The sequence below is a fragment of the Tubulanus polymorphus genome, chromosome 8 (genome assembly GCF_964204645.1).
Source record: "Tubulanus polymorphus chromosome 8, tnTubPoly1.2, whole genome shotgun sequence".
NCBI classification, from domain to species: Eukaryota; Metazoa; Nemertea; class Palaeonemertea; order Tubulaniformes; family Tubulanidae; genus Tubulanus; species Tubulanus polymorphus.
The window spans coordinates 9,573,359-9,595,786 of record NC_134032.1 but is presented as its reverse complement, the minus strand read 5'-3'; the positions used below and the strand labels follow the sequence as shown (position 1 = coordinate 9,595,786).

At 31.6% G+C, this 22,428-nt stretch overlaps 1 protein-coding gene across 1 annotated transcript in view; it reads right to left on the bottom strand.

The window, feature by feature from the left end:
• Positions 1 to 638: 638 nt before the first annotated feature.
• LOC141910252 (uncharacterized) overlaps positions 639 to 22,428 on the bottom strand; it is a 29,269-nt gene continuing 7,479 nt past the window's right edge. Inside the window, exons 6-9 of the mRNA XM_074800983.1 lie at positions 3,050 to 3,238; positions 2,614 to 2,788; positions 1,790 to 1,935; positions 639 to 1,289 (exon numbers count right to left, since the gene is read on the bottom strand). Of these exons, the coding sequence (XP_074657084.1) occupies positions 980 to 1,289; positions 1,790 to 1,935; positions 2,614 to 2,788; positions 3,050 to 3,238 (820 nt within the window). The 3' untranslated portion in view covers positions 639 to 979. The remainder of the gene's footprint in view (positions 1,290 to 1,789; positions 1,936 to 2,613; positions 2,789 to 3,049; positions 3,239 to 22,428) is intronic.

The following is a 22,428-nucleotide window of genomic DNA, read 5'->3' as shown; positions in this document are numbered from 1 at the left end:
CCATCACAAAAACGCAAGAAGTGTGTGGATTGCATTTACAACAAAAGAGTGATATTTTGGGTTTTCTTGGGTGCATGTACGTAAGCCTCTGCCTGCCGTAAAAGCGGCTACCATTACAGCCATTACGAACTAGCGCCGGAGAACGGAATACAGTATTAATGCCGTAATATTTAAACCTGATACTCGTACCAACAATTAAAACCATTTTCCGTAGAGACAAGTGTAGTGAAAATGAAGAAATAACACCCATATACTGAAATACACGCAAAGAAAACAGCGCCAAATCTCGGAATGACAATACACGCGCTGCAGTTAAAGTGCCATAGGAAAAAAACTAGGCAAGATATCTTAAAATTTCAAAATTCACCTGAAAGGGGGTGTTTATGCGCACAGTGCTTGAAATGTTTGGATTTTTTAGAAAATTATTTCTGAAAATAACGAACTTCAAAGTTCAGTACCCTGGATTTCTATGCGCACGGCAAAAACTGACCACCGATTTTTATATCGCTCTCATGTCGCATTGTTGTAAATTTGAGAAATGATTTTTACATAACTGAAAACTAGAGATTTATGCGGTTTGAATGTTGCTGAAGTTGTCAAAATCCATCCATGGACAGATGAAATATGATACAACACACATCACGGATAGTTTTAAAAAAGAGAAAAAAATGACCCAACAATACGGGACAAAAGTACCCTAACAAAATGGCGGCTAGCAACTGTAAAATGGTTTATTACAGATGGTCGAAGCATTGAGCGAATTTTTCATAACAGTTGGTACAAACGTACACGAATCTTTTGATACATATCCATTTTTCTGTTGCATCAAGCCCCGAATTTGAAAGGATTTGGATCAGTCAAGTAATATTTGGGGGATTAGGCGCATACATCGCTAAAACAGACCATAAGCATCTTAGAGTTCAGTGTTTTACATCCTGCATAGATAGTTCGGACCGGCTCAATATAGGCTGCGGCAGATCTACACAAGGTCTTTCCGTTTGAAAACTGCCGCATACCCGGCTCTCCCTACGTCGCCGTCGCCGCATATTTTCTCCTCGATCAGCGCCAAACGTTGCTCGAAACCCTCCGTGAACGATGCCAGTAGTCCGAACATGTTCCCCAATTTATTCAGGTCCGGTCGTCGCGAATCGAATTTGAACTGAATCGGTTTAAATTCCGGCTCCAGTTCGCTGTACATTTGACCGACGGCGTTCTGATTGAGAAACGACACCAGCACAAGTCTGGCAGGGTAGACCTCCACGTGGTACTTTTGGAATAGCGGCGTAAATCTAGTCAAGAAAAGAATGAAATCGGAATACATTTAACGAAAAAACTTCTTCGGCCATCATGTGCATCACCTCCGTAGGCAAGAAATATGATCTGCAAGTCTTTTTTATAAAAGGAATTTGTATTCTAATAGACAAGATTGTGGTTGTGGCACCTCTGTAACATTGCTAATCATCAATTTAAGTGACCACTGCCTAAGGATAGAAATTGTTCAAGGCGAGCTCGAACAGTAGTCCGGTCAAATTAAGAGTTTAACGTATATCATAGAATACACTCACGCAGAATCGATAGAATTGAGAAAATACCGCTTGAATCGTTCTATATATGAGCGTTCTATATACGTTCTATGTATCAACAAACTGGTGTCGTATTCATATCATTTCATACAATTGATGAAACTGCGCTTGCTTATTTTTGAAAATGACTCAACGGGTTTTTCATCAATTCTAAATATGCCAGTCCTATGGAGACCAACATCATAGAATAATTCTATTATGTATACCTGTATCCTTTGAAGAGCGTGTTTTCCTCTTCATCTGTGACGAGGATGAACGTCTTGACGATTTCCTTCCGCTCGTAAAACGGATAGAGACTGGCGGCCGGCGCCGTCGCCCTGGACGCCTTCATTTGCATCGCTAGTTTCAAAACCTGTCCACGAACAACAGATACCAAAACAATTACGTAATGTTCTATTTCGAATATATGAGTGTTTTCAATACGACCCTCCCCCCCCCCCTCCACGCAGTATATCGGCATATTCGGGACGATCCGATATGTGCATCTTGGAAATGATTTCCAAATGTACTATGTATATTTTGGAAATGATTTTCAAATGTACACGGTATTGAAATTGGCATTTGGATCAACAAGTATACATATTTCTGCTGATTTGCCTTAAGTATAAATGAGTCGAATAGGAAACCGGGGACAATCATTTTTTGTAAGGATGGCGATAGATTTAAGGGTTTAAGACAGTAGGGGCCAGGTTGGTCAAAAGTTGGTTAGGAACTTTAACCAACTTTTGAGCAACCGGCCCTAGATTGTCTGAACGGGTGTATAAGACGGCGGTGCGAGGGGTTTTACTGTACCGTAGATATTCTGACGGGTGTTCGATAGACAACCGCGAGCGTCTGAAATTGGTTCATGCAACAGATCGGCTGAAAGGTGGGTACAAACAGCACATTGTCTGTAGGGTCTATCAGCGGGTTTTCTGAGGGGATAGGTACCGAGACTTGATTCACTTCGCATACGAAGAGAGCTTAACTTATAGGATCTAAAGATATAGCTATTCGTCCAGATCCCGTATCTAGGCGGTAACGCACTAACCTCGGCGATGGTTTTCGGTAGGAAAGGAGGCTCCATGTTGACTGTGTTGAAGAACACAAGTTTCGCCGAGCACACGGCGGTCAAAAGGCTCGAAATGATCGTCGCTGTTCTGATGGCCACTTCCATCGATGCGGAGGCGTCTCCCAACACGACCACCGGCGAATCAAGATTTAAACTAATGACAAAACCGAGAGTATTATTGGAGAAAGTTGAGCTAATATGTTAGAAGTTATATTCTACGATTCAGCTATCATTAGAAAACAGAATTCTTAGATTTTGAATCTAATCACTTCATTCAGCGATTTCATATTTCTATTTTACATTTTACAAGACAAAGATTTAAAAAATGATTTCAAATTTTAGATACACGTTGAAAATTTCGATGTTTTAGAACAACCTTGTAATCTGATTTTGCGATTTATTTTTTCAGACATGCCTGATATTTCGAAGTGAATCGTCAGCTATGGCGACCAAGTCTTCGATAAACGGAGCCGTGACGTTTGAATCGTGTAACATGATCAGATGTTCCATCATTTTGCCGTAAGGTAAGGCGATTTTCTCCCCTGCTCGCAGACGGCTCTTGATCAATTCGTCGAGACCCTCGCAACGAAGCTCTTCGTAATTCCTGCGTTCATTCAACGAAGAACAAGAATAGAATTTTTTTCAGTAATCACAGCTTGGGCCAATTTCACCGAGAACCTTAGTGCCTGATCTTACCACAGCTGGGTACGCTTAAACCGTAGAGCAACGGAGATCACTGTGGATGCAACCACTTCCAGGACTAGGTGAAGGTTATGGATAAGCTGCACCACTAGCCAAGTGCACTAGCTCTTTCGGCCTTCTGGTTAGCCCACTTGCTTTCTACGTGCAAGACCCGGGTTCGATTCCCGGTGAGTGCGAGTAATTCCACTGTCACTTTTCTCAATCATTAATAAGAGCCATTGCCATATTCACGAAGCGGCCATGCATGCGTGATAACGCGAGACTCCTAGACCACCCACCCAGTGACAACATCAGACACTAGACACTAGACACTAAATATCAGACACTTGTTCACGAGATGTAGCGTCATTTCTATCAATATCAAGAATTGTATCATTTTACCACGATCAAATATGAATTTAGGGGAGTTGAATCAAAATGCAAAAACCTCTAATTTTCAACATCTTTTTTATGACGAGGACGACGTCGTCTCAAATCCTGGTCTAACCGATTCACTTTCGTCGTAGTTTCACTACGCGCACCAAATCGTCTCGAAAGGATTTCAAATTCACGATATATATGAAAAAGTTTACAGCACTATTTGTGATCATAAAAACGGCCCCGATAAGGTTTATTAAATGCTTTATTTGAGGGAGCAGGTGCTTCAGTTTGTCACTTGTATAGTTAACCAAGCTGAGTACAGTATTCGGCGCGTTCAATACGAAAAAGGCAACGATTATGCAAATTAGATTTCGTACGCATCTGCGTTCCTGTTCGGAAATGTTAGTGTTTTTGAACTGGACATCTCGTTTTGTGAACTGAATACTTATTACAACCGTCGAAAATATCAAACCAATCCAAGGAATTATAGTCATGGTTAAGAAGGAATAGATTATAATTATTCGTGTCATAATTTCTGAAACGGTGTTTGTTTGGCAGTTTTTTAAGCCATGTCCGAGGGTTTTAACATGGAAGGTGATTCCCTGAGCGCCTTCCGTTACGGCGTAGTAAAGAAGAACCGATATAATTAGATTCCGGCGTCGAACCCGGGTCACCAATCTCCTGATGCGCAAAGGAATCAGTACCGCTAAACTGCGTTCCACGGCAAAACACAACAGAATCCACGACGAGCTTTTGATTCCGAAATTGATGAGCACCATACCCAGTTTGCACGTGACTTCATTAACGGCGTAGAATACGTACTGATCATGAGAATTGCCGGTCACGATGCGAATTCGTTCCAGAGACTTCAGCGAATAAGTCATAACGAAAATAGAATCCGAAAAACATAGCGGTACCAGATACTGGAAGGTGCACGCGTCTAACGTGCGACGCAGACGAAACAAGACGACTATGGACAGTAAACCCCCGGTAACACCGGTCACCATCCAGAAATAGATGTAAACATTGAACGCGTACCAAACACCGTTCTGCCACGTACGAGATTGAAACACGTAACTTGTGACATCGTCCGTCGAGTTTGTTCGAGTAACTGTCATCTTCCTGAGGCTAATGCTAACTATTCCAGTGTACGTCACTATTAATTACGTCAATGTTTTAAAACCTTCTTCCATTACCCTTGAGCTAGCACTTCTTAACGGCGAATCTAATTGGTAACCAAACCAGTTTCGAAAACGCAGAGTTTATGTATTTAAAAGCGAAAAAGCATTTCTAGCGAAATAGATTTACACTTTAGTGGGGAGATACATAGATTATTATTCATTTCGAACCAGACTATCTCTCTTAATCATTTGTAGAATGGTAAGTGCCCAGTCGAGGACTGGGAACCAAGAGATCCCTGGTCCGAAACCCACTCTGGTGTTAGTTGTCCGTGCACATACATGGACTAAGCTCTGCTAACTTAGTCAGGTTGTGAGTAGTGATAACAACCTATAAAAAAGGCCCTGGCCGTCTCTTAAGACCCACTTATTGGGATATACTAACTGTTATTTGCAGTTGGGGACGTAAAACTCTACTAAACCCTGCTATATTTTACCACCCTCCTCATCCTACGGACTTCCAAGTGGCCAGCAAATCTGTGATGTAATTATGAAATTAGACAATTTTCTATTTGGGTAAAAGTTATCGGATTACATCACAGCCTAACCCCGATACACTGTCCACATTGATGATGTAGGATTTCGGCAGTATTGAGAGTACGATGGTGTGTCGCAGGTTGACTGCGTATCAACCGATGATTAGAAATGCTCCTAAACGTTCTTCACATGTGGCACACGCGAAAACGAAGGGACAGTCGTATGTGCGGCGTAGAACTCGAAACCTTGATACGGTTTTTTGCCTTAGGTTATTTTTGGGTTTGTTTTCATTTTCACTTCAAAGTGAATCGTCAGCTATGGCGACGTCTTCAATGAACGGAGCCGTGACGTTTAAATCGTGTAACACGATCACACGTTCCATCATTTTGCCGTACGGTAAAAGCGATTTTCTCCCCTGCTCGCAGACGGCTCTTGATCAATTTGTCGAGACCCTCGCAACGAAGCTCTTCGTAATTCCTGCGTTCATTCAACGAAAAACAAGAATATAATTATTTTTCAGTAATCATAGCTTGGGCCAAATTCACCGAGAACCTTATAGCGCCTGATCTTATCACAGATGGGTACGATAAGATCGTAGAGCGACGGAGATCGCTGTCGATACAACCACCTCCAGGGCTGGATGAAGGGTTTTGGACAAGCTGTACCACTGGCCAGGTGCACTAGCTCTTTCGGTCTTCTAGTTAGCCCGCTTGCTTTCTATGTGCAAGACCCGGGTTCGATTCCCGGTGAGTGCGCGTAATTCCACTTTCACTTTTCAGTGGCAACATCAAACACTAGACACTAGACACTAAATATCAGACACGTTTTCACGAGATGTAGCGTCATTTCTATCAATATCAAGTATTGTGTCATTTTACCACGATCAAATATGAATTTAGGGGAGTTGAATCAAAATGCAAAAACGTCTATTTTTCAACATATTTTTTATGACGAGGACGACGTCGACTAAAAACCTGGTCTAACCGATTCACTTTCGTCGTAGTTTCACTACGCGCACCAGTTCTTCTCGAAATGACTTCAAATTCACGATGTATATGAAAAAATTTACAGCACTATTTGTGATCATTAAAACGGTCCCGATAAGGGTTATTAAATGTCTTATTTGAGGTAGCAGGTGCTTCAGTTTGTCACTTGTATAGGCGACCAAGATATGTACAGTATTCGGTGCATTCAATACGAAAAAGGCAACGATTATGCAAATCAGATTGCGTACGCATCTGCGTTCCTGATCAGAAATGTTCGTGTTTTTGAACTGGACATCTCGTCTGGTGAACTGAATACTGATCACAACCGTCGAAAATATCAAACCAATCCAAGGAAGTATAGTCATGGTTAGGAAGGAATAGATTAAGATTATTCGTGTCATGATTTCTGAAACGGTGTTTATTTGGCAGTTTTTTAAGCCATGTCCGATGGTCTTAACGTGGTTGGTGTAACCCTGCGCGCCTTCCGTTAGAGCGTAGTAAAAAAGAACCGATATAACAAGATTTCGGCGTCGAGCCCGGGTCACCAGCCTCCCGATGTGCAAAGGAATCAGCACCGCTAAACTGCGCTCTACGGCAAAACACAACAGAATCCACGAAGAGCTTTTGATTCCGAAATTTATCAGCGCCATACCCAGTTTGCACGTGACTTCATTAACGGCGTAGAATACGTACTGACCACGAGAATTGCCGGTCACGATGTGAATTCGTTCCAGAGACTTCAAAGAAAAAGTGATGACGAAAATCGAATCGCAAAAACATAGCGGTACCAGATACTGGAAGGTGCACGCGTCTAACGTGTAACGCAGACGGAACAAGACGACTATGGACAGTAAACCCCCCGCAACGCCAGTCACCATCCAGAAATAGATGTAAACATTGAACGCGTACCAAACGACGTTCTGCCACGTACGAGATTGAAACACGTGACTTGTGACATCGTCCGTCGAGTTTGTTCCAGTAACTGTCATGTTCCAGAGGCTAATGCTTTCTATTCCAGTGTGATTTTTTTGGAACCTTCTCCGATTACCCATTAGCTAGCACTTCTTAACAGCGAATCTAATTGGTAACCAAACCAGTTTCGTAAACGCAGAGTTTATGCATTAAAATCCCTATTTCTAGCGAAATCGATTTACTTTAAACGGGAAGGAGTATTATTCATTTCGAACCATCTCTCTTAATCATTTTATAGAATAGTTAGTGCCCTCGATAACAAGTCGCTCATCATGTATAGTAACTTTTACCACCAATATCATCCAACGCACATCCCAGTGGTCAGTAAAGCTATTATGTAACTATGAAATTAGACAATATTTTATTCGAGTAAATGTTATCGGATTTTTTCACGGTTGAACTGCTCACATTGCTGGTCTGGGATTTACACAGTATTTAGAGTACGGTGGTGTTTTGGAGGTTGACTGTATATTAACCCTTATACGAACGATCATCTTGAGATGATTGCTCGTGGATTAACCGACAAAATGCTCCTTAACGTTCTTCACATGTGACGCACGCGAAAACGAATGGGCAGTTGCCCATTACGCGTAGCAATGTGCGGCATAGATTTCGGAACCTTGTTACGGGTTTTGTGCCTTTGGTTATTCTGGGCTTGTTTTCATTTTTATTTCTATGCTATACGCTTGACCTCTTGGATCAGTCATTGATACCGTCGTTTCGGTAATCAAATACTGTGCACGTGGTTTTGAGGTTTTAAACATCTTAATACATCGTTAGAATATAATCATAGTTTCACAATGCGCACCAGTTCGTCGCGAAATGACTTCAAATTCGCGATATATATGAAAAAATTTATAGCGCTGTTTGTGATCATTAAAACACCCCCGATAAGGTGCATCAAATGTTCTATTTGTCTTGGTAAATGCCCCAGTTTCTCACTTGTATAGTCCAACAAGTTGAGTACAGTATTCGGTGCGTTCAATACGAAAAAGGCAACGATTATGCAAATTAGATTTCGTACGCATCTGCGTTCCTGTTCGGAAATGTTAGTGTTTTTGAACTGGACATCTCGTCTGGTGAACTGAATACTAATTACAACCGTCGAAAATATCAAACTAATCCAAGGAATTATAGTCATGGTTAAGAAGGAATAGATTATAATTATTCGTGTCATAATTTCTGAAACGGTGTTTGTTTGGCAGTTTTTTAAGCCATGTCCGAGGGTTTTAACATGGAAGGTGATTCCCTGAGCGCCTTCCGTTACGGCGTAGTAAAGAAGAACCGATATAATTAGATTCCGGCGTCGAACCCGGGTCACCAATCTCCTGATGCGCAAAGGAATCAGTACCGCTAAACTGCGTTCCACGGCAAAACACAACAGAATCCACGACGAGCTTTTGATTCCGAAATTGATGAGCACCATACCCAGTTTGCACGTGACTTCATTAACGGCGTAGAATACGTACTGATCATGAGAATTGCCGGTCACGATGCGAATTCGTTCCAGAGACTTCAGCGAATAAGTGATAACGAAAATAGAATCCGAAAAACATAGCGGTACCAGATACTGGAAGGTGCACGCGTCTAACGTGCGACGCAGACGAAACAAGACGACTATGGACAGTAAACCCCCGGTAACACCGGTCACCATCCAGAAATAGATGTAAACATTGAACGCGTACCAAACGACGTTCTGCCACGTACGAGATTGAAACTCGTGACTTGTGACATCGTCCGTCGAGTTTGTTCCAGTAACTGTCATCTTCCAGAGGCTAATGCTTTCTATTCCAGTGTGATTTTTTTGGAACCTTCTCCGATTACCCATTAGCTAGCACTTCTTAACAGCGAATCTAATTGGTAACCAAACCAGTTTCGTAAACGCAGAGTTTATGCATTAAAATCCCTATTTCTAGCGAAATCGATTTACTTTTTAAACGGGAAGGAGTATTATTCATTTCGAACCATCTCTCTTAATCATTTAGTAGTTGTTAGTGCCCTCGATAACAAGTCGCTCATCATGTATAGTAACTTTTACCACCAATATCATCCAACGCACATCCCAGTGGTCAGTAAAGCTATTATGTAACTATGAAATTAGACAATTTTTTATTCGAGTAAATGTTATCGGATTTTTTCACAGTTGAACTGCTCACATTGCTGGTCTGGGATTTACACAGTATTTAGAGTACGGTGGTGTTTTGGAGGTTGACTGTATATTAACCCTTATACGAACGATCATCTTGAGATGATTGCTCGTGGATTAACCGACAAAATGCTCCTTACGTTCTTCACATGTGACGCACGCGAAAACGAATGGGCAGTTGCCCATTACGCGTAGCAATGTGCGGCATAGATTTCGGAACCATGTTACGGGTTTTGTGCCTTTGGTTATTCTGGGCTTGTTTTCATTTTTATTTCTATGCTATACGCTTGACCTCTTGGATCAGTCATTGATACCGTCGTTTCGGTAATCAAATACTGTGCACGTGGTTTTGAGGTTTTAAACATCCTAATACATCGTTAGAATATAATCATAGTTTCACAATGCGCACCAGTTCGTCGCGAAATGACTTCAAATTCGCGATATATATGAAAAAATTTATAGCGCTGTTTGTGATCATTAAAACAACGAGCTGAGTACAGTATTCGAGCCAAATGAAAAAAATGAATTCTCACACGCTCGAATTTATTTTTCATTTTTATGAGTTTCGCGAGTAATTCAAGTAGAAATTGTTATTATTTTCATGTTTTTCATTTTTTACTCACCCGCCCGTTCAACCTTTAGCTTGAAAGCCTATTACCCCTATTACTCTTAAAATATTCATATAAATGAATTACATTTAAATCATTGAACTTCTAAAATCAATTTTAATAAAAAATTTAGTATTAAAATGGAAGCAAATAAGTACTACTGCCCAACATGTAATATCAATATAGATAAATCCCAAAAAGCAAGACACAATAAAACTAAAACACATTTAGAGAATAAATTGAAACTAGAATATGAAGATGATATATTAGAAACTAAATTAGATGAATTAAAGAATGAAAAAGAAACATACAAATGTGATACATGTAATCAATCATTCAGTGATAAAAGATATTATAAAGAACATTTAAAATCTATAAGTCATATTAGAAATAAGAATAATGATATTTTAGGTGAAGATTATTTTGATAATGATAACGATAAGAAACAGAAGACAATTAAAAGCATAAAAAATAAATTAAACAATAAAAGACCATACATGGAAGATGTAAGAAATTATATTAATTCATTAGATAATAAAAAAGATATAGAGATAACCGAAGCATTTAAAAGTGATATTGGTCCAGCAGCTATCGAGTTTAAATTTCATAAAGGAAAAACATTAGAAGAAAATAAAAAACATTTAGAAAATATGAAAGAAATAATAAAAATAATTACAGATGTTGAATATCCTAAAATTAGTATATCTTCTAAAGTAAAGTTTATAAAATCTGAAGATAAACCAATATATAATATAAATTCTCATTCACAACATATTATTTCAAAACAACATATAGATGATAAATTAGATAAATGTTATAATGAAGTAAAAACTAAAATAGAAGAGAAATATTTTGAAGGATCTGGTTTAATATTTGATGAAATAATATTTATGACTTTACATGTTTATAACACAAAATATAATAAGTTAACTAAATCGAAACCAATAGATGAAAACAATTTATCATATTATAAAGAACCTGATATTGAAGCATCAAGTTATATTAAACTACCATTTAAAACTAATGCTGTAATAAATTTACAAAATTTTGATAATAAATGTTTTCTATGGGCTATAAAAAGTTTTTTACACCCAGTTGAAGATTATAAACAACATAGTTTTAGATTAACTCATTATAAACCATTTGAAAATAATTATAAGATAGATAAGTATCCTGTTATAATTAAAGACATCCCAAAAATAGAAAGAGATAATAATATAAAGATAAATGTATTTGATTTAATCAAATTACCAAATACAAAAGGTAACAATATAAAACATTATACATTAGAACCTTTATATCTATCAAAAGATTATGATTCAAACGATGTTATAGATATACTATATTATGAGAATCATTATATGTGGATTAAACAAATCGATTTATTTTTTAAATCAGAAAATGATCACCATAAAATATATCTTTGTAGAAAATGTTCACATAGATTTAGTAATGAAAGTACATTATTAAATCATAAACAATTATGTGAAAATCCTGATTATTGTAAATTAGTTTTACCAAATGAAAAAGATAAAATATTAGAATTCAAAAAATATGATTACAAAAATAAAGTACCATTTGTCATATATGGAGATTTTGAATCATTGAATAAAGAATTAACTGATCAAGATAGAAAAGAAATATATTATAAAAGAAAAAAATTGAATTCTAATGAAAATGATTTTTCAGAAGAACCACCAAAAACAAATACTATTAAAAAGATTCATCAATCAGCCGCAGCTTTCGGGTTATATATAAAATCTGATTATCCAGAACTAATTGAAAGTGAATATTATCATTATAGAAATGAAAATGTTATCAATCATTTTTGTGACTTATTAATTGAATATGAAATAAGTTTTAGTAAATTATTGAATACAAATATAGAAATTATAATGACAGAAGAAGATAAAGAAGAATTTGCGTTTGCAGGTAAATGTTATTATTGTGAAAAGATATTTAATTATAAAGATAAAAAAGTAAGAGACCATGATCATTTGAATGGAAAGTTTAGAGGCGCTGCACATGAGAATTGTAACTTACAAGCTAAGAAAATTAACTTTGTACCAGTTATATTTCATAATCTATCAGGATATGATGCACATTTATTTATCTAACAGTTATGCCATAAAATAGAAGAAATCAATAATGAAATAGAAATATTAAATTCAAATAGATCAAAAGATAAAATACCAACTTATAAATTTAGAATGTTAGCTAAAACATCTGAGAATTATATATCATTCCAATTTGGGTGTTTAAGATTTATAGATTCATATAGATTTTTAGATAGTTCATTAGATAACTTATCAAAATCATTAGTTGATGATGAATTAAAGATATTAAAAGAATATTACCCAAATAATGATGATTTTAAATTAATGAGATATAAAGGAGCAATTCCATATTCTTTCTATAAAAATCATAATGATTTTAACATAACTGAATTATTAAAAGAACAATTCTATGATGAATTAAAAAATGAATATGTTAAAGATGAAGTCTATAATAGAACATTGAATATTTGGAATCATTTCAGAATAGAAAATCATGGGCAATTAGTAGATTTATGTTTAAAATCAGATGTATTATTATTAACCGATATATTCGAAAGGTTTAGAGATGTAAACCTAAAATATTTCAATATTGATCCTTGTCATTGTTATTCATCACCAGGATTAACATGGGATTGTGGATTAAAATTTACAGATATAAAAATGGATTTGTTAACAAATATAGATCAATTATTATTATTTGAAAAATCTATAAGAGGAGGTGTTTCAGGTGTATTAGGTGATAGATATTTCAATGTAAATGATAACCCCGGATATAAGTTATTATATATAGATGCAAATAATTTGTATGGTTGGGCAATGATGGAACCACAACCTTATGGAGTATTTGAATTAACTGAAGTTTTACAGAATGAAAATAATGATAAATTTGATTGGAAGAAAAGAATCCTAGATATTGCAGATGATTCAGATACTGGTTACTTCTTTGTTGTAGATTTAGAATATCCTGAACATATTAAATTTAAATCTAGAAATCTAGCTTACTGTCCCGAACATAAAACTGTAACTCATGAAGAATTATCAAGTTATCAAAAAAGAATTAAACCCGAAAATCATATTCATACAGAAAAGTTAATGGTAACTCAAGAAGATAAATATAATTATGTAGTACATTATAGAATGTTGAAGTTTTATTTGAATCAAGGAATGGTTCTAAAAAAAGTACATAGATATATTTCATTCAGTCAATCTAAGTGCTAAGAAAAATATATAGATTTTAACACGAAACAGAGAACTAAAGCTAAAACTGATTTCGAGAAAGATTTCTTCAAGTTAATGAATAATGCATTCTATGGTAAGACTTGTGAAAATATTAGAAATAGAAATGATATTGAGTTAGTCAGTAATGGTAAAAGAATTAGACATTTACAATCATATCCTAAGTTCATTGGTAACAGAATATTTGATGAAAATTTAGCCGCAGTTAAAATGAGAAGAACATCAATAAAATTTAATAAACCAATCTATGTTGGCGCTTCAGTTTTAGAATTATCAAAATTACTAATGTATGAATTCTATTATAATGTATTACAACCACTTTTTGGAGAAAAACATATAGAAATATTATATTTTGATACAGATTCTTACATATTAAAGATAAAAACTGATAACATAACAGATGATTTAAAAACATTAAAACATCATTTTGATTTTAGTAATTATCCTAAAAATCATGAATTGTTTAGCAATGATAATAAAAAAGTTCCCGGTAAATTCAAAGATGAATTAGGTGGTGAAGAAATGATTGAATTCATCGGTATTAGATCTAAAATGTATTCATATAAAACTAAAGAACATGAAGCTAAAAAGTTAAAAGGAATAACCAAAAGTGTAGTAGAAAAGAATATTCATTTCAAAGATTACATAAATTGTATATTCAATGAAGAAGTTAGAAAACATAAGATGAGATGTTTAAGATCTGAAGATCATGAAATGTTTATTGAAGAAATTGAAAAGATAAGTCTAAACCCATTTGATGATAAACGATATATATTAGATGATGGAATTCATACAGTTGCTTATGGTTGTAATTTAGATGAATACTTAAAATTTAAAAGAGAAGAAACAAAAGAGAACGAGATAATGAAAAGAATTCTAACGTGTTAATCAAATTTTATGGAAAAAAAATATGTTATTAAAATGGAGAGTAAACAAGCGCACAGTGAGAACAACAAATCATTTCTAGATAGAATAAAAGATACTACAAATGTAAAATCTGTAGATTATAAATTCAAAAAGTTAACAGAATTAACAATCCATAAGACATATCTAATTACAAATATTGATACAGTTACTAATAACTATGGAGATAAATTAGTTATACACTTAGAATATGAAGGATTAAAAGGAAATACATATAAATTCAGAACATATTTACCTGATAGATTTCATAGATTATCAAGTGAAGATTTAGAAGAATTATGTTCTGGAGATTTCTATTTCGTATACAAAGGTAAGAATGAAAAAGGGTACCATGAAATAGATTTCGAATAAGAAAATATGTAAAATAAATGGTGGAATTAAAAGAATACAGAATATTTGTAGATTCTAGAAAACTGACAAATTATAAATCTCATAATTTACTAGTTCAATTAGATAGAGAATTTAAGAATTGTGTAGATTTAAAATTAGTTAATATAAGTTTATGTAATTCTTTTTACAATGTATCGGATAAAACTTTTGAACATAGAGGGTTTATGATTTATATGAGAAATAAGGATAAATGGTTTCATATATTTTTAAAACCAGGATTATATAATTTAGAATCATTAGCGCAGGAAATTAATAGAAGAGCTCGGTTGAAAATCGGGGGCACTTCTGTATTTGAAATTAAATTTAATAAAATTGATAGTACTAATAAAATTAGAATAAAGATATCTAATGAACAACATAAATTGTTAACTGGCTAAAATGTTAGGAATTAAACCGCTTACAGTTACTGGAAACGCAGAAGGCAGCTCAAATATAATACCTTTTACACACTTTTATATTTATTGCAATTTAATCGAGCCTACAAAAACTTTCGAAGCAACTAAAGAAACAATTTGTAATTCTAGTATACTAAATATTTTACCGCTAAAAAATGTTAAACAATTTGGAACTCAAATAAATTATAATTTAACAGAATGTGATTTTAAACCATGCATTCCTAAATTTAATAATTTTAAATTAGAAATTAGAAATCATAATGGATATTTAATTGATTTGAATAACTTTCCTGTGATATATGAATTAGTTATAAGATGTAAAGAGTAATTTTTTCACTATATAAATGAATATAACTGTCGGACCGAGTATATGTTTTGGATTTGATTTTAAACGTGAGAAAGAAATGAAATTTAACGTTAATGATGTAATTACACATATTAAAAATATTGCATTTTCTAATGAAACAACATTTGAGTATGAAACAACAATAGATAAAGAAACTTTAAATGTAGAAAAGATTACTAATTTAATTAGAGAATCTTTAAGATTTTACGAATTAGATGAAGATTTTATCATCGATGATATTAAAAAAATAATAATTGAAATATATGATAATCATAAAAGTAGTAATGAAATAAATGTTGAATTAATCATAAATAAGTTAACTAAATATTTTGATGATAGTAATTTTTTTGATAAATAAATGAGTGATAATAAGTGGATAATAACTGGATTATATAATGGCGCATTACTATCAGTTGGAACTGTTGGTTATTCAATGGTATTAAAAAAAGTATTTAAAATGGGAAGTGTTAATGTTGATAGATTTGATATAAATGATATCTTAAAATTAACATTAGCAGTTACTTTATCTAATTTAACAATTGATTATTTGGAAAAACAAAAATATATTCCTCCCATATAAATGCGTAATTTTTTTTGCTAAATAAATGGCTTCTGCAATTATAACTATTATAGGATCGGCAATTGTTAACACTTTGGCATTTACTGGTGGTGGATATTTATTTAAACATATTGATCAAAATAGTTCATTAGGAGAACAAAGAAGACATAACTTAGCGTTAGAGAAATATAATAAAGCTGCAGAAGAATATAGAGAAAAGAGGCAAAACTATATGGATTACATCAATAAAGAATTATATGATCTGAAGATTTCACATAGAGATTTTCAATCAGTTGATGATGCAATGAGTTTATATAACGCCGTAACAAATAAAGAAAAATTACATCTTTACAAACCTAAATTATCAGATTATTATACCCCAAGTAAAGAACAACAGAAATATGAAATAATATGGATTTTAGGCGGAACTGTTATTGTTATATTTGTTGCTTATAAGTTTACTAATTAGTAATTCTTTTGCTAAATAAATGGAAGATAAAGTTGATAGTATTGATATCATTCCTCATGATATAAATAAAACTAAATTAAAAACATATTTAGAAAAACAAATATTAGAATTTGAAAGTGACTTAAAGATAAAAAAGAAAAAAATATTTAAAAAGTAAAATTATATATTATTTGATTATAAGTGGTTCGGTTACAATTAGTTCTGTAATAACATTTCTAGCAATATTCAGTCCATTAACACCTTTAGCTATATCAATTGGTGTGTTAGGATTAAGTTCAAGTGTTTTAACCGGTATAAGTTCAAAATTAAATATAAAAAGTAATAAAGAAAAAATTAAAACTAATATAAAAGAAATTAATAAATTAAAGAATACACTAGATTATATAATAAGTTTAAATGGCCATATAACAGTTGAAGAACAAGATAAATTATTAAAAGAATTAATAAATTATTAATTTTTTAATTATATAAATGGTAGATAGTTTTCCAAAAGCTTTCCAATATAATAAATCAATTAAATATAATATTCCAGCAATAGATTTTAATAAAGATATTACATATAGAAATGAAGTTTTAGATTCATTAACTAATTTAGAAATTTATGTTACTGAAACTAATAATTTTAATGCAAAGATGGAAAATATATTTCATGTATATTTAATTAATTTAAAAAAATTGAAAGATGAAAAACAATGGTTATTAAAATCTAATATGAAGTATTGGCAGAACCAATTAGATTTTGCTGTTTATTGTGCAAAAACAGGATGCGGAATTAGTTGGAATGATCATTTGAATAATTCTAAATATAAACTAATTCAAAGTTTATTTAGATTTCATACATACTTTCAAATCAGAATAATACTAAATGAATTAGAGTGCGCTTTACCAGGATCAAGATATTTTAAAGAATTAGATAATAATATTAATTTATCTAAGTTTTATAAAATTTGCAATGAATTTAATATAGATATAAATAATTCTGATTTTAGAACAAAAATTGGAACAATAAGATCACTTCCTTGCCCTAAAAAGGTTGCAGAATATTGTGCACTTCCCATACCATCTAACAGTTTTTATAATATCTATAATAATAAATTAGGTTATGGTAAAATAGAAACAAAGGATTTAGAAACATTAAATTTCAATAAATTACCGAAATTTTATGATCATTTAAAACAAGAAAACAATAATGGTTGTGTTTATTTTATTTTAGAAAATAGTGAAGGTTTTACTAAATCAGGTATAGAAAGAATAAATCAATCTATTAGAACTTATTTGATTTGTATTCTAGGATCACAAGTTGAAACAAGATCACCGATAATTGGAAATTTGAATACATCATTTGATACACAGAAACAATTTAAAGTTTTATTTGAAGATTCAATTCATAATGATAAAAATAGATCGATTCCAGAAAACATTATAAGATATCAAAATTATTTAGATAAATCACATATTAGATTAAATTATTGTATAGGCCCTAATCTATTAATTATTTCTAATGATTTAGTATTAAAGATGGGAAACATAATTGGTTATAATAATCTAATTAAAACTGCAACAATAAATAATTCATTTGGATTGAATGATATAAATAAAAAGATAATTACTGCTCCAAAATTAATGGAAGGTGAAAAAAATAAAAAACATATTCAATCAACTGAAACTAAAACTAATAATATTAAATTAAATAATGATTCTAAAATAAAAGATTACAATACATCAGAAGATATAAAAACTGATATTATTCAACATGATATAATTAAAACTAATGATGATAATAAATCCCATGAAAATACTAAATTAGCTTTAACTTGTATAGGAATTGTAATCGGAGGAATATTATATTTTAAATTTTAATTTTTTTATTATGTAAATGGATGTAGAAGGTGGAGAAGGTTTTCCATTGGATCCTTTAGATGAACCTGGTATAAGTGATGAACAACCACCTGATTTTGATGAAACAAGTTTTAATGACGGTAATGACCCAGAATATAATAATAATTTAAATATGCCTGATTATATTAAAAATGCTGAATCACAATTAGATCCTGAAAATTTAGACCCATATTTAGTAAAAGAAGATTTAGATAATGAAAACAAAATAGCTAAATTAGAAGATTTAATTAAAAAATCTAAACTTAACATAAATGATGAAGACGTTGGACCTTTAGCAGATCAATTAATATTTTTAGATAATGGTAAATGTTATTATCATTTGAAAGATGATTATTATATTGCAATCACTCATAAAAATAATAAAAATAAAATATTAACAAAATCAACTTTGAGTGATTTAGATCCAGATAGAATTAGAAGAATAAGTAATATTAATGATATAGAAGAATATTTAACACAAACAGAAATGAATAAAAATAGAGAAGTATTTAAACAAAGAATTAATGAATTATTTGAAATAATCAAAAAGAAATCAGAAACAGAAACAACTTCTGAACAGAATATAACTTCCACAAATAGTAAACTTAAATCAAATAAAGTTCCAATTGAAAAACTTTTACCGAATGGATTACTTGATGCAACAGATCAAGAATTAGAAGATTTAGATATATTTTCTGATAAAGCAATTAGAGAGATTATTAGTATAAGAAATGCATCTGATAAAATTGCGCATGATAAAAGTATAAGAGATTTTAAGATTAGAACTTTAGGAAAAGAATGAACTGATAAAAATAAAGAAATAGAAACATAAATAAAACAACTATTGATGTAGATTCGGTAGAGCATTTGAATAAATTGTTAGGGTCTGATAGTGAAAGTGATTAAGATATTAATTATATTTAACTCAAATAATAATATTAGTTGAAATTTGTATAAAATAATAGTAAATAAAAAAGGGGGTTTTAAGTATTTAAGGTATCTAATAGGGTATCAGGTATTAGGGTATCAGGTATTAGGGTATCTAATAGGGTATCTAATACATAGGTATTCATGAATAACATATAAATGAATAACTTCTAAAATCAATTTAGTAAAAAAATATGTATAATAAATGGAACCAGAACAACCACAAACTATAAATATTACAAATAACACTGGCGTTATAAGCATATACTACAAGAAGTGTTCTAAATGTGAATTAGATAAATTAGCTTTAACAGAATTTAGTAAGCGTAAGATTAGCAAAGATGGTTTTCAATATTGCTGTAAAACTTGTACTAAACTATATACCAAACAATATCGAGAAGATAATATAGAACATTATAATTATTATATGGCGGAATATATGAGAGAAAGATATCAAACAGATCTTAATTTTAGATTGAAACAATGTTTACGGTCTAGATTAACACAATTATTCAACAAAGAAACACATTCAGAAACATTATCTAATGTGTTGGGTTGTTCAGATGAATTTCTCAAATCATGGATTATATTTCAATTCGATGATAAAATGAATATAGATAATTATGGGGATTATTACCATATTGATCACGTGTTACCAATATCTAAATTTAACATGAATGATGAATACAATAAAAAACTTATTTGGGGTTGGAAGAATTTAAGACCTTTAGAAAAGAAGGAAAACATAATTAAATCTAATAAACTAGATTTACAGTTATATTTAGAACAGTTAACAAAGGCAAAGAAATTTATTGATCAATGGAACAATAATCCAAATAATGAACAATACGTTGAGGAATTTGATATCAAGGATCCGAAATGACTTATCTGGACAGTTATAACTACTGCTCCTAATAGATAAACAAAAGTAGTGAGATATCAAATAGATTTTAAATAAAAAGTATTTAAAAAACATTAACTTCAACTAGCCATTATTTCTATTTTAATTTTTAATATTTTCTTTTACAATTCTTTTCAAAAGAGAATACTTTATATCACAAATAAAAAATACTAAAAAAACAATAACTAATACTAAAATTCTTTACCTTTAACTAGCTAGTATCATTTGAAGAATACTTATAATATTTTTTTTTGCTTTTTTCTCTAATATAAATGTCAAAGAAATCTAATAAGAATAGTATTGATATTGAAAAGACATTAGATGATTTGGGTATTAGTGATAATAAAGATACAGTTGTTTCTAATTCTATTCAAGTTAATAACAATATAGATTATGAATACTATTTAACATGTAAACACCATCTAGAATTATTAATTGCTGGCGGGAAATCTAAGGAGTTTTTAAATAGAATCATTACTTTTCAAGAACTAGACTCTATGAAACCAGATAAAGTAATAAAATATTTTAAGATTTATGAAGAAGCTAGATTAGCTAAAATAAATGATTCTATTTCGAATGGTATTGTCAAATGTTATTCTAAGTTATTTAACCAGTTAATACCAATTGATGATGAAAATAAATTATATAGTGATTTGAAAAATGACTACTTAGTTATGACTGAATTACAAAAATGGGTTGGATATGCTTCATTTCAATTAGGATCGGTTATGACATTAATTTCTACTGGCGTCATAACATTTTCGAACATCAAGCCTATGGAATATAAATCAGGTAAGAACGAAACAGATGTACTACAACCAAACGTCGAAACAGAAAATGAATCAGAACAAAAATTAACTAAAATAAATGAGTGATGGAGTTAAGAAAAAGGCTAGATCCGAGAAACAAATTAAATGGGCAAGAGAATTAGGTAAAAGATCTTCAGAATTAAAAAAAGCTAAGAAAAAGAAATTAACTGATATAAATGAATCACAGAAATTATCTGATATTGATTCAAATAATAATCCATCTAATTCTTCTAATGCTGGAAGCAATTATAAATTATATATTACAATTGGATTAGTAACAGTTATTATATTATCCGGTGTAATATATAAATATAAGTATAAATCTGATTATAACAATAATGATTCCAATGATAATCGGAAACTTAGTTATCCGTGTACAGACAGTAAACCTATCATACCAGAAAAAAAGTCAAATCATAAAGTCATTGAAACTAAATCTAAATTATTATTAATGGATTAAAATAAGATGAAAAAAGAACAATATTTAAGAGATTTATATTATAACCCAGAAAGTGAAGTATCATATTCTAACGTTTCAGAATTATGGAATAAAATTAAATCTGATAATGAAAATATAAAATATAGTGAATTGAAATCATGGTTACAAAATCAACCAACATATCAAATCCACAAGAAAATGGATAAAACTTATTTAACAAGAAAAGTTATGGTTTCATATATCGATCAACAATGGCAAGCAGATTTAATTGACATGAAGAACTTAGAAGAATACAACAAAGGATATTTCTGGATACTGAATGTTATAGATATATTCAGTCGATACGCATGGTCAATTCCAATCAAAAATAAAACTGGAATAGAAGTTACAAATGCTTTTAAATCTATATTTAAAGAAGCTATTCCAGATAAGATACAATTTGATGAAGGTAAGGAATTTTATAACAAACATTTCAAAAAACTATTATCTGATAACGATGTAAAATATTTTTCAACACACTCAGACAAAAAAGCATCTATTATAGAAAGATTTAATAAAACATTGAAAACTAGAATGTGGAAATATTTTACTGCTAATGAAACATATAAATATATCGATGTGTTAGATGATTTGGTGAAAGGTTATAATAATTCTAAACATAGTTCTATAAATATGAAACCTATACAAGCTAGAAAAGAAGATAATTCAGAAATAGTATGGAATAATTTATATGGTGCGTTTGTTACACATGATTTTGGAGAACCTAAATTTAAAATAAGACAACACGTAAGAATATCTAAATATAGAAAAACCTTTTATAAAGGTTATACTCCAAATTTTACTGAAGAAATATTCAAGATTAAAAAGATAATATTAACTAAACCATTTGTTTATAAATTAGAAGATTTAAAAGATGAAGAAATATTAGGTTATTTCTATGAACAAGAATTATCACTTGTACCAAATCCAGATGAAATAGAATACAAAATAGAAAAAGTATTGAAAACAAAAACTCTTAAAGGAAAAAAGTATTCT